The following is a 14331-nucleotide window of genomic DNA, read 5'->3' on the forward strand; positions in this document are numbered from 1 at the left end:
GTTTTAATTATAGTGATTCTGTGCCACTTCCTTTGTAACAAAGATGTTGGTTTGCTTGTGATCTTCCGTCTGCAGTGGGTTCCTCTTCCTCCAACCCATCGGCTTTACCACGTAACCTGTTTGGTCACTGAACCTGCACACTTCAGGAATGCATTTCTAATAGCTGAACACTAACCAATCTTGCTCTGGAGAGCTATCACAAAGGTTTTGGAGGTGAACAGATAAACATTGCTTGCATTTTATGCATTTTATGTGCACTGACACACCTAAAGCCAATTAATTAAACTGGAGCCATTATACTGAAGTGCCATGCCCAAACAGAGTTGGCTTTTCGGCAATCAGTTTTTTTTAAATTTCACTTCAAATTTCAAATCTGCAGAGTGTTTTAAAAGCACATATTTACCATGTGGCCTCATCAGCCGCAAATCAACATAATTCAACTTATGAACTTGCCCACATTCACAGCTTGGCAGGCACTTAGCAACATGTTTGAAATTTGACGTCAGCAGGGTTTCAACTATTGTTCTCTGCACATGAAGCTTGCTAGACAACAATACACACCAGATGCCTGTGGGAAAGCGCCGACTGATTGCCCCGTTTCCCTATCACTCTTTTTCCTACACCAGAACATGTAGAAAGTGCTGTTCAACCAAAGCCACGTTGAGGTTGTGCTAAAAATTCTATTTACAGTCCATTCAAATGAAGTGTATACAGTAAGCTTTCAAATGAAAGCTGCTTCCATGACCACAGCTATGCTGACCTTAATTTAATAACTTTCGTATTTTCTACCTCCCACAGAGAAGTCTTATTGCATAGTCATTTGTGTTGGGCTTTTTCTTAAGCCCTGCACACCCACATTATTATAACTGTTGCGTAATATTGGACATTAAACTGAATTTAAAAAAATTTGCAGTTCTCACCAAGAAAGAAATCAGTTATCATTCAAAAACCAATCTCAGCTTGGCTAGCTGTAAAAAAATAAAGAGAGACCTGGAGAGACACTGTTTCTGTCCCCCCCCCCCCCCCCCCCCCCCCGGCCCATTCACTTAGTCATGTAACTGGGCCGATTACGTGGATTTACAGGCCCAAGTGACCATGTGTTCAAGCCTTTCTGTAACTGATGAGCTTATAAATGCTGTCCTTCAGGAACTGGGTAACCAGAGCCTGTAATCAGACCCAGGTGAGCTTAGCCAACCTTCCCCATTAATATTTGGTATTAGGAGGGACAGCAGGACTGCAGCTATCACCACCGCCAGAACATAAGAGTACAACCGTGGACAAAAAAGAAAATGAAAATGTACAGAAATGATCTTTCCATTGAAAAATACTTAATGTTCAAAATGACATGTTATCCCATATAATACAGTGACAGACTGAGGTACTCCATACAGAAGCCTCTAGACTTTCACATTGAACATATGGAAGCTACCTAACAGGCAACACTCGCAAAAGCGTGTCAGCTGAGTATTCCAGAGCATTAAGCTTGTCTTTAAACAAAAGGTTACGTTGCCTGGTCAGTCATTCACCCACCTCCAATCGCCCACCCTTCTCTTTCATCTGTAGTCATGAACAAATTACCTGTATCACGCAAAGAACACAATACTCTGGGTCAAAAGTCCTCTATTCTGCCAAACGTATCTCTGACAGAAGCTGAATGCAAAGGTTTTGTTCAAAGTTTGCTCTGGAGCTCTGCTCTGGAACTTTTCTTTGGGGCAGATGTGAATAACTGGAAAGTTAAAGGGGATTTAGCACCACACGGTCAGTCACCACGTCAAAAGCATGTTACAGACTACAGACATTGGTTTTTTTGACCAGACTAGATGATACTGAATTGATTGTGCATTGATTAATCTGATTTGAGGCATAACCAGGGCCGGTTTTAGCCTGCTATATTAGGGTGGGCTGGTAGAAATAATACGTGGCCAACTTGGGCACAGTGGCGTCACTAGGGTTGGTGTCACCCAGTGCGGTCGACTGGGGGGCGGGGCGGGGGGGGGGGGGGGTGCTGTTGGATGCTGTTGACGAGGGGGTGGGGAGGGGGGTCTGCTGGCAGGTGTGGGTGCGAGGAATTGCATGTTATGCATTCAAATGACAAAGTGCTCCTCGTCACATTAATACCGCTACTTAGCCTAAATCAAGCGGCAGTACACTGCATCAGATAAACTAGCTGTTTCAACCCGTAGGCTGCCCACCCAATCAGAAGTTAGAAATGGTACTGGTATTTTCTGTGCTATTTTTCCATTGGCTTAACAAAAAAAATGAATTAAATTTTTTTTTTTTCTTAACTTTTTATTGGGTGAGCAAGACGCACGTTTGGGTGGGCTAAGCCCACCCCTGCCCATAGCCACCGCCGGCCGTGGGCATAACTAGGATTCTGACAGGCATTTTTTCCAAACTCTTCATTCATTCATTAAGAGGTTTACAAGTGACATCCTCCTTCAGGGTTACCCACTCACATTGACCTGCATTACAGCATGTACATTCTAGTACACTTCAGAAGAATACCATTTTCTATGAAATCATGACTTGAAATAGCCTAAATTGCTCCTTGGGTCTAGAGTGGGTTTTATATGTGTTTATATAATGTTCTGCAAAATCGGTTCTTGGAATCACTTGGAATAGCCTACTTAAACTACAAAACTCCACCTTGCAAACCAAGTGGTGAATTCACAATTCACTTCAGTGCCAAAGATACATGCACCAGTAGATGGCCTATGACTGGTGGACTGATGTTTGTTCTGGAAAATCACCCAGGCTGTGGCAAATGCGGCTTATGAAGCCTCACTAAGAGCTCTGAATCTATATTACTGTGGCAGGGAAAGGTCATAGAGTACTTCCGAATTGCAGGAATAAGAACCCATTTGAGAAAAGGCTGGTCTCCATATACTGGTGAATTGCTAATCAGTTCTCTACATGCAAATACAGCAGAGTAAGTCAATGATACTCTTCGCCTTATAGGTTTCTTGTTAATGTCCACAATACTGTATACATTTGCAGTTTGGAAGTAGGCTCTTTTGCCCATGCAAAACCTGTAACAATTCCTTGCAAGCATGAATTTCTCCACATGCACTGACCTCTTTTCTCTAATATAAACTGTAGGCCAGGGACAGAATAATTGAGAAATTAATTAGAAGTTCACACATTTAATGAGTGACATACATTAAATCGACTTTCTTCCTACCTTGTTTGACTTTATTCAGAACATTAGTCTACTTACTTTATTATCCTTGTTAAACTTGTACACAACCAATAGTCTAACAAAGTGGTCACTGGTTTCTTACCCTGGTATACAGTATAGGCTAGACTTTAAAAAAATAACTATACTTCCCACTTTCAGTACTAACCTTAAAATAATATCAATAAAAAATAAAAAATGCAGAGTGAAAGTGGTTAAATGAAAGCTCTTAAAGTGCAAAACCCATCATATTACAGAACAGAAAAATGTAGCCTAATTCAAAAGCGTGACACAAACTCGTACTTTGTTACACAAAATTCAATGAAGTCCGGGTGATGGCAGTGGTACAGGCAGGAAGGGAATTACTAGTTGGCATCAAGCAAGCAGAAATAACCTATGTTATGTTTTCTTGCATATAACATATTTTACATAACATAATTTTCTTAACTCAGATATCCTTCATATAAACACGCTGACGACATTATTTCTAGTGCCCAGTGGAACACGTTCGCTGCCAAATGTGTTGCAGAATGGTTAATGTGTAGTAGGCCTACATTCATGCAGGGAGCAGCATTGTCTGTAATTCGAAGGGACACGAGCATTCACTCAATCTGTGAGTCTGGCAGTTCGCATAGCCTACACCACAACCATAATTGTTCCGAGAACAACCCACGACCGACCTCTGGTGTGGTCATGACGACTTGTTTGTAATGAGGTAGGGAAATCACTCTATGGTTTTCACTAAGCCAATTATCGTCATATGAAATTGAAATTTAAATGACATTACAATCAAAACTTAAGTTTGAAAATTAAGGCATTGCCCCAAAACAGTTTGTAAACCCCGTGTTTACCATACGGCACAATGCATCACAAACAAAATCGGTAGTCATATCTAAAGTACATTGAAAAATACTTAGTTCTGATGTTTGCGTTCAATTAAATATTTTGCGTAAGAGAACACGCATTCTTGGAATACAGTTTAAGCTCAAATATTGTGCTCATGGGGGTTACAGATGAAACGTTGCAGGAGCATGCAACCGTACTGTTTATGAATGGAGTCGCGCTCTCGCTAGTTAAAAACTAGCAAACTCGCTTCTTAATGGGTTAACTGGAGTAGCCTAAGTGGTTCACTGGAGACAACCGCACATTGGTGGCCAGCATGCTACGATACGCATTGGAGTGGATAAGTAATTGAGAAACAGTAATACTTAATATTAGCCTGCTCGTATAGGCCTATTATGTTAGCACAGAACTGACGAAAGTTACCTGGACCTTTGCAGTTCCAAGGCAGCGTTGCCGATCTGCCCACTTTCCAGGCAGCAGTAGTTCTGAGATGCTTGCCTGGTGAATGTGACGGGTAAAATTCCCTGAGTGTACGTCTGCAGCCTTCCCCTTGTCGCTACTGGCACTGCGGAGAACGGAGAACTAAAAACAGCCTGGCCAGCCGCGTGTACCCCACAGGCGAATGCATCGCCTTCCGGATTCGCACAAATAGGGGCTGCGAGCGGACTTATCCCGAAGCTCCCACGAGCGTTCAACATGAGAGCCTGGTTTGCAGCAGCGAATGCCTGGGCCGCCGTCGCTGCAGCACTAGCCGGGTACATTGCCCGCTCTGCAGAAACCAGGCTCTGTCTAGTCCTTGCCTCAACAGAACCGTCTTCGTCGCCCTGATTGTCGCCGTCATCTTGCACTGGTCGTCCGTCCAAAGAAATATTGCTGAGGAAAGAAAGGGCCGCCTGTCTTCTCCGTGGATCTATGCGTTTTCGTGCATGTTCGATGCTGGAATGCTTTATTGGTAGACTGGCTGCGGTAGTATTGCTGCTGGTAGCAGCCGCCATGGTCCGTGATATTGAAAGTGATACACAGGGGCGAGTGCCGTTTGTTTTTCAATGGGACTGAAGCGTATTTATATGTGCACTACCAGATTGCAAACACTATGGAGCGCTCTTCGAAGAGTGTGCGTCCGTGGGGAGATCACGTGTGTGCAGTACTGAAACGTTGTAATAAAAACACATATTTTTCTAACCAATGGGAGACTTTAAAACATGGGGGACGTTCTGTACTTGTGGCCTACCGCCCATCTACGCCACATGGCAATCGCTGTACACAAGCTTCATGAAGTGGGTGGGACGTAAGCGATAGCAGCGTTTAAGTCGCATAATACATAAACAAATCAATATAACCCAAGAAAACTATTATAGCTTGACAGTAACGGAAAATGGTGGCCGGCAGCGCCGGTCAGCATTGCGTCTTCGTAGCTTATTTGTTTCGGTAATTCGAATTGCACGTGTGAGTATGAAGATTAACCTAACAAAAACAAACAACCAAAAAAAAAAAAAAAAGTACGGCATGCGATATAAGCCTACACAAAATGTAATCGTATTGCTAACTTAATTTTGGTGGTGTAACCCATCGATCGCGCAACACTGTTTAAAATCTGTTTATTTTCTTTAAACGTTAACTCGTAAATCATAAAGGTTTTCAGGAGGAGGATGGTGAATAAAGCGTGCTCTGCATTAATTAAATACAATACCAGAGGTCGGTCAGTTGATGGGGGAACTCACTGTATGAACACTTGTTATTTGTGCGTCCTTGCTTAGCTTGCAGACTATGCAGCCTAATACATTTTAATGTAGCTATTCATTGCTGATTACATGATAAGTAAAACTGTGCTGCCATTTTTACTGTTACTGCAACAGTTTCCCTGCCGTGAGCACGCAAGACGGATAGTATATATTTTTTTAGTTTAGTTTTTTTTTTTTTTTGGGGGGGGGGGGAGGGATAATCGATCGTTTGTTATAAGTCTGTGTCAAGACATGCAAACTGTGTAATATGTGTATAGTTTTCACTTGGAGCCTGTGCACTCAAATCTGGCAAGAGGTTAAAATGATTGATGCCCTGGGTATTAAAAGACAACGTTCCAACAATGGCCGTTCCTCAGCCTATATCTTTTTTCTTTCTTTCTGCAACCTCTCTCAATGTACAAAACATATTTTTTCACCAATTAATGCATAGCGTTTGACATAACAAATTAACAATTACACAAAAGTTAGGTAGGTAGGTAGCCTACATAAAACCCACGTAGATAATGCAGCCGTTTTTTATTATTTATTTATTTATTTATTTATTATTATTATTATTATTATTATTATTATTATTATTGTTTAGCTATTATCATTAAATATTTTGCATAGTTATAGTTCAATATCATAGATTATTTGCTTATAATCCTGGCCTGGTCCGGTAATATTATAGATTGGCATATAATTACCAGTGTAGCAATTATACTGAGCAGTGAATGCATGCAAATAAACATAATGAGGTGAATCATATATGAGGTGAATCATATTTTAATGAGTTGTGTGATGGAAGTCCTGTCAGTATCAAGCCATGTTACTGTATGTTTATTGAGTTATTAATACCTTGGGATTTACCAATAAAATAGAAAACATTTGAGCCATAATATTGTAGTGTTGCCCACTTTCCCAGAATCCTAGGCAGCACAGCCAGATTCAGTTATTGCAGAATAAATGTTGTCACAGCTGTTACAAATGTTCAGGTGTTATAGTAGTAAAGTATGCTTAGCAGTAGCTTCTGTTTAGATGTGTGTGGGAAGGACACACTTGCACTGTGTTGAAGAAATGTTCCTCTCTCACTGTTAAAAGAGTACACAGGGTTTTAAAGACACATTACCTAAGGGAGCAAAGAAAAGTGCAGTATGTTCCAACTGTTACAATATGATATGATTTCCCCATCGCTAGTTTTCAGTCTTATTTGGAATGCCAGTTGTAATTTAGGGGTGTATCCCAATGTTGCAATTCTTCATCAGTTCAGTAGGGCCAAATTGCACAGTCCCTTCCTCCTCTAAACATCTAAACACTTAAAATCAAAGCTACAATTATTAGTGATAAGACAGGAAGGCTTCCTCTATACTGGATGTTCAGGCTACTATGTGCTGTCAGTTCACTGATGCTTACAGTATGAATCAATCAAATGACTTCTCAACACAACAACACTGACAGTAAAATCAGCACTGATAACATATACCAAGTTCACTCACTTGGTGGTCAATGAAGCCTTTCTTTCCCACCACTAATTTTTTGTTGTTGTTGTCATTTTTCGCCCCAATTTTAGTCGTTATACCAATTCCCTGTGTGAATCACGGTCCTAGTCGATGCGCTATCCTCTGTTGGTCTGGGGAGGGTGTAGATTACCACATGCCTCCTCCGATACACGTGGAGTCACCAGCCACTTCTTTTCACCTGACAGTGAGGAGTTTCACTGGGAGAGTGTAACACGTGCAGAGGTTCACACTATCTCCCCAGGTCCCCTCCCTGCTGAACAGGCGCCCCGACCAACCAGTAGGAGTCGCTAATGCAACAATCAAGACTCATACCCTCACCGGCTTCCCACCTGCAAACACTGCCAATTGTGTTCGTAGGAACGTCTGACCAAGCCGGAAGTATCACTGCCGGGGATTGAACCCGGGTCTCTGCGTTGGTAGGTGAGTGCTTATACCTCTACACTTCCCATCACTAAAATTGACCTGAGTTGTGTACTTAAAAATGTGGATTTCACAAAAGGGTGTCATAGATATTTGTTGGACATGGAACTTTTTTTAAATAAAGGGAGCAGTAGAGAAGCACAAGTGCTATGGCTACAGCCATATGTATGGTAGTGTAAAGTGCACATTATTTGAACTTTGAACCCGCTGAAAAAAATACCCAGCCAACAGAGGGTGGATAGTCTACATCTATAAATAGCTGAAAAGCCAATGGTTATTCTTAAATTAATGTCTTACTTTGGGTTGATTATAGGATTTAGTACTTATCTGCCAAAACCTCAGATACAGCTGTAGCATGTAGCATGGAGTATTGGCAGTGGCCAGAAAAGATGACCCATTTTTGTGGGTGTCTTGTTTTCCCCTTGTGACAACAGTCTGAGACTTTTTGACCTTTTTAATTCTGAGAGACCACAAGTATGCTAGGATAGAAAGAAACCGCCCTCTGTGTTAAATATATTTTAAAGCTTCTTTTAGCAGTATCTAAACACGCTATGCTCTAGTTACTTCTGCATTGTTTATGCTATTTGGCAATGAGAAAGCCTTAGCTCCAGAGGGGGAAGTGTAGCAGTACCACACCTACTGGACCTCAAACAAAGACACAACAGCCACACACAATACAGACACATGTTCAGTGGCAATCAGGCTGACAACTATTATGATATATTTTATACATAAAAACAAGCCTGACGGAACCATGTGTGTCATCTGCTGTATCACCGACACCTGGGAACATCAAGTGTTTGTCAAAATGTGCAGATGGTACTGCTTCTTAAAGGCCTATCTCTTTTAGAATGAACAGATATGGAATATACAGAAAATATATGTAAACATATGAAAAAATCAATTTCTGCTTTCAGATAAAACAATACACTGCTACAAAATAATTTATCATATTTTCAAAAAAGTCCACATATTTACAATATATTTCAGAATATTACATTTCCGTCATGGATAGGATAGGTTAATTGTTTTGACATTAAATCAGCTGTATCATACATTCATAGATGTCAGATCCATCTGAAGAAAGAAATAAAACTGCATATTTTAAAATACTATCTCCAGTTGTTCATAACCTGAACCTACTGCAGAGATACATTTATGGGCGGCAGTGTTGGATAATGGATAAGGAACTAAATGTTGCAGGTTTGATTCTCATGTAGGACGTTGTCATTGTACCCTTGAGGAAGGTATTTAACCTGCATTGCTTCAGTATATATCCAGCTGTACAAATGGATACAGTGTAAATGCTATGTAAAAAGTTGCCCTGGATAAGAGCATCTGCTAAATACTCATAATGTAATGCAAATTATGCTTAAAAAACAGCCATTTTCATTTGTTCTGGATGTTTGTCTGATAGGTCATCTTGTCTCCAAGCATATCAATATTTTTTCCCCCATTGGTGAGTCTTTCTCTACAGTTTAATGTATCTCAGCTGTTAGCTATAGATACACATTGAAAGAGGAAAAAGAGCACTGTAGTTAAGCATCCAATGCAATGCAGAAATACTTATAGTTTAAAGACATTACGCACAGTGAACCACTTCCCTTGCAAATTAAAGCATAAGTCATAAAATTGAGAGAGGGAGTGCTCTGCATTCATGCCTTGTCACTGGAGATAATTACACATGTCAATACTCAAGCAAAAATACAACTTATAAACAATCAAAGAGGAAAAATGTTCAGAAAGTTTGCAAAACAGGCTTTTAGTCTTTATGCAAATGATCTGCACTTAAGCACACATTTTTATCATTCCTCTTTCATTAAAAATGCCTAAACTTAGAAAGAAGCTTGCTTTTCGTTTTCATAGCATTCTATTGTAATGAGGCACAGGAATGGTTTGTTGACAATATTCATATGAAACATGGACTGCAGTTTATTTACTCTGTGAATTCTCTGCCCATTTTGCAGATTGTACTACATAGCACTGGGTCTGATGGGCACTTAATCAGCCAGCTCCAAACTCCCAAAGTCCTGTGGGTTCATGACAGTTATGAATTGTGAGGCAGTCTCATGCAGTAGTACTATTTATAGCCTGTGGGCCATAAAGTCAATCTGGGATATCTCTGAAGTGTCTGAGCGCATGCAAACAGCCAAGTCACACGTGGTTTGGTAAAACAAACAAACAAACAAACAAGTAAATAAATAAAAACCACAGATCCATCTTGAGATACTGCATATCTTGAGATACTGCTCACGTATTGCTCAAAAGATTGAAATTGATTATAGAGGTAATTTTACAATGTTAGGAGGAAGACATCTGGTCTTTCTTGATAGCAATTTGTTTCTTCAAACAGAATGTTCCTACAAAAGGAGATAAGCATCCACCCAACAAGTCCATATTGCAGACACCCAATAAGAGTCTTTTAAACCCTTTGCTTTTACACAGAATTATCCTATCATTGCATTTATATTGCACCTTTCATGAATCTCAAAGCAATTTGAATTGGAGAAAGAGGAAAGCTTTGTGCGCTGGAGGAGGAGGGGTAAGTAATTCAGCTGTGGGTATGATTGAGTGTGTTCATACAACAGAGAACATGTGACCTTTTGCAATAACAAAATGTGTTAACAGACCCCCTGCTTTTTCCAGCAGCATCTAGAAAGTAAGGCAAGGAGCTTGTTTGCTGGACAGGAACCTAAATCGGGGTCTCCTGCTCTACAAGGCAAGCAACTTCACCACATTGCCAAACCAACACACCAAAGGCTGGGCCATGTAGAAAGAGAAAACAATAGGCACAAGGAAATCTAGTTAAAGATGGTGATGATATTTTGACGTGTTTTATTTCCAGAATCCTAATTCATCAATAATGCAAGCACAATTTCCATTCTAAAATGTGCTTTGTATAACCCAGATACATTTATGTGATTCAAAGATTTTTATGGACCAGAGCTGTCAAGCTTTTGGGTTCTTATTGCTTATGGTTGGATTATTAGGGGGCAAACATAATCACTATATTGTACTCATTGAGGTTATTAGGTAGCAAAGCCCTGAAGGCTGCTGTTACTAAATATACTACTCCTGGACAAATGTTGCCATGTAATTAATCTGTAAGTACTTAAGTTTTGGGTTTGAGTTCCCTCAAAAGCTCACAAAAAACACATATTTCTAAAGCTCTTATAAATATTTTCAAAGGTGGCATAAAATAATTAAGCCTTATGTTTAAGAACAGGAACATTTTTTAGCACCTTTGCATTGTTGGGCCTCAAAGTGATTTTCCTGTTAATGCTTAGAGGTTTATTCAATGCTGATTACCTGTGGTTTGCTGTTGTAAACCATATTGCTCAATCGTGAACAAAGTTCAGCATCTGACTTTCAATCCCAGGGTTCAGGGTTTGAGTCCAGCTAGCCTTGTTGCATGTTTTTAAACTGTAGAATGAAAACATTAAACTCTTAATGGAAAAACTTGTTAATCAGGTGTAAACATCTTTGTAAATGCATTATTTTTGTTTACTGATGTTTTCGGAATGGCCCCCTTTATCACTGATTGCAACTTTATTTTAAGATCAAGGAGGGTGAACAACTCTGGAGCGATCTTTAATGTGAATATCTAGAAAACTAATTACATTTCCGTGAAACTATCTGTATGGACAGAAACTGGTAAGTGGAAACATGCCTTAATTTCATTTTTGGGTGAACTGCCCCTTTAAAAGAGGACATCATCCATGAAATGAGACAGTCAAGACTTTTTTCAACCAAATGTTATTTTGTCTGCGATAGATTGGTGGCCTGTCCACGGTGTATTCCTGCCTCTCGCCCAATGCACGCTGGAATAGGCTCCAGCACCCCTGCCACCCTGCCCATGATAAGCGGATATAGATAATGGATGGATGGATGTTTCTTTGCAAAGTTTTAAATATTATCTTTCATTACTTATACATGGTACAATTAATTTATCAAACAAATATCACTAGTATATATAACCTATTTCTTGAAATTAAGATGAAAATCTTAAACTGTCAACTGAATGTAGCTCCAAGTTCTTCAATAAATAAATATTCACCAGTAGAAGGACACTTCTGTTCAAATGTTAATGTATTTTATGCACCTTTATTGAATGTATGGAAACATTCACTTCTGCATTAAAGAACATAATTGGCAAATGTTGTATGAATGTTCCTCTGAGGTTTTTATTATTACAAACATGAAACATTTTTCAAATGGACCCAGAAATAGATACGATGTGAATACAACTTAACAACATAATTTGGTATTTGCTGCCCTCTACTGTCTGGCTTGAGCTTCTGGGGTACCTGATATTGCAGGCTTCCTCCAGTTCAGGACAATTATCATTTTATAGACAAGATCTCCGGATTCTCCTTCTCGCTCTTGCTAATAGGCTGCTAAATGGGAAAATCTATATATATACTCTGTTTTAATTTCAATACCATACTCAGACTAATAACTAATAAACCAAATGCAGGGCAGATACATACAGAAATATTGCTTTAAATGTGCTAACCTCTCACCAAAAAGTAAAAACTTGCAAGCCATTAAAACTTTGAAGAAATGCTTTGATATGAAAGCTAATGGGACATATTAAAAAATATAAATGCAAAAATGTGAAGACACAAATTTTTCCCCTTCAATTACTCTAATGTACAGGTGTTTCCTGCAATAATTATGCCTCGTTTTAGGATGCATTCACCTACAGAAAATAAAGTACAGACCTACATCTACTCATAATACTAGTATCTGACACTGTCCATAATCTTGTCTTTCTTCACAATGTCTTAGTAAAAGTCAGAATAACATCTTGAGAAACACAGAGGTCTTGGAGCCTTCATAATTGTGTTATTCACTTGCAAGCAATAACAAAACTATGAATTTCACTGAATCCAGTAGGTTTACACAAAAACTTACTTGAAACTGCAAAAACATGTTATTTATCCAAGCTGATGAAAATATTGTCAGTAAACTTCAAGCAACACAACACACTGGAACTTTCATGATTGATCCTCACCTATGTGACTTCCCTGGTGTTTCTTAAAGCTTGCTAAATACTTAAAACCTTTACCACATTTAGTACAAGGTCGTGGATTCTCTTTTGAATGTACCCTTTCATGTTTAAAGCACCCCAAATGTGTGATAATCCTGGGACATTTAGATTAGTGTAAGATTTCTCCTTTGCATTAATTTGCTGGTATTTTTAAAGCATGTTATATGGCTGAATCTCTTTCCACACTCTTTTCACTTTGGTGCTTTATTACATCCCATGGAATTTTGAAAGTCTTTGGGCACTGAGGGCATGGATACCGTCTTTCCCCACTATGGATTTTCTGATGAGTCTTTAAATTGCCTAATATCCTAAAACTCCTCTTACATACAGTGCATGTGTATGCTTCTCACCTGTGTGAACGCCCTCATGTTTTCCCATATTACTAGCAGATTTAAAACACTTCCCACATTCTGTGCAAGAGAATAGTTTCTCTCCAGTATGAATTCGCTGATGAATTTTAAAGGCCGCCAAGTACTTAGAAATCTTTCCACAGTCAGCGTAGGAATGTCTTTTTCTGCACTGTGAATACTCATGTGCTGTTTTAAAGACCCAACATGAGCAAAATTCTTCCCACACTCAATGTGCACTATGTAACTGCTCAACCATGTGCATTCTTAGTAGTTTTAAGCGTCCCAAATGTAAAAATGTCTGCTGACACACTGCAACTGTGCAGTTTCTTTGTCGAGTGGAAGTTATGATGTGATGTTAGTCGACTTAAGGATCTGAAACTTTTATTACACTCTGTGCAAGTGACTGGTTTCTGCCCTGTGTGATTTTCCTGGTGTCTTGTAAGGCTTGTCAAGTGACTAAAGCTTATTCCACAATCAGCACAGGAGAACGACTTCTCACCTGTATGAAGTCATAGATGTTGTTTCAGGACATTTGAATGTCTAAAACTCTTTGGAAATCCAGTACATTTGTATGGTTTCTTTCCTGTGTGAATTTCCTGATGCCGCTTAAACATATGCTTGTTTTTGAAAGTGCTTTGTCCACATATTTCAGATGTTCACTTTTAGGCTACTCTTTGCTCACTCAGAGTCGAGACACATAAAATGAAATTTACTGACTTGTGGCAATTTGCAACAATAATATTTTTTACAATGTACTAAATACAATGATGATATTGTTGATTTGCATTATGAAACAATATCATATTCACAGAGGAGCATTTTAACTGACCCTGTCATCCACTGAAATCGCCTCTTCATCAGAGCTGTGTGAAAATCACTAGCAGCCACTGAGCTGAAAATTGATGGGGCTGAAAACTTACCCTCAAGCTGATTATTAGTCTCAACCTGTTTTGAGTAATTTTCCTTCATTAACAGTAAAACAATTAATTCACAATGTACCATCAGGTATAGCCAGTTCTCCCCAATTAGGCTGTTTGGCAAGTAATGTAGTAGGTAACGGAGTTGTGTCTTTTTTTGTTAATTGTACTTATAAAACAGACTTTCCTAAATTAAATTTATTGTTTAATCTCCCTAATATTATGTGAAGAAAGAAGCTGTGTGTTTACTTGCCAATTCATTATTCAGATCATTGGCACACTTGTTAATCAAGGGAAATGAATGAACGCTGGTTGAGAGCAATGGTAAGTTC

The 14331-nt window shown here is 39.2% G+C and overlaps 1 protein-coding gene and 1 long non-coding RNA gene across 4 annotated transcripts in view; one reads left to right on the forward strand and one right to left on the reverse strand.

The window, feature by feature from the left end:
• The window catches only part of cables1 (Cdk5 and Abl enzyme substrate 1), a 47885-nt gene extending 42758 nt beyond the window's left edge, over nucleotides 1-5127 (reverse strand). For 2 of the 3 annotated variants that reach the window (XM_035428810.1, XM_035428808.1), the window contains exon 1: nucleotides 4442-5127. In XM_035428810.1, the coding sequence (XP_035284701.1) occupies nucleotides 4442-5013 (572 nt within the window). In that variant the 5' untranslated portion in view covers nucleotides 5014-5127. The remainder of the gene's footprint in view (nucleotides 1-4441) is intronic. The other variant, XM_035428809.1, reaches the window with a different exon arrangement.
• A 3899-nt stretch (nucleotides 5128-9026) lies between these two features.
• On the forward strand, nucleotides 9027-11836 carry LOC118233282. The gene is made up of 3 exons (XR_004766506.1): nucleotides 9027-9138; nucleotides 10125-10221; nucleotides 10326-11836. It is a non-coding gene; the product is annotated as an uncharacterized LOC118233282 (long non-coding RNA).
• The last annotated feature ends 2495 nt before the right edge of the window (nucleotides 11837-14331 follow it).

The sequence above is a fragment of the Anguilla anguilla genome, chromosome 8 (assembly GCF_013347855.1).
Source record: "Anguilla anguilla isolate fAngAng1 chromosome 8, fAngAng1.pri, whole genome shotgun sequence".
Taxonomy (NCBI): domain Eukaryota; kingdom Metazoa; phylum Chordata; class Actinopteri; order Anguilliformes; family Anguillidae; genus Anguilla; species Anguilla anguilla.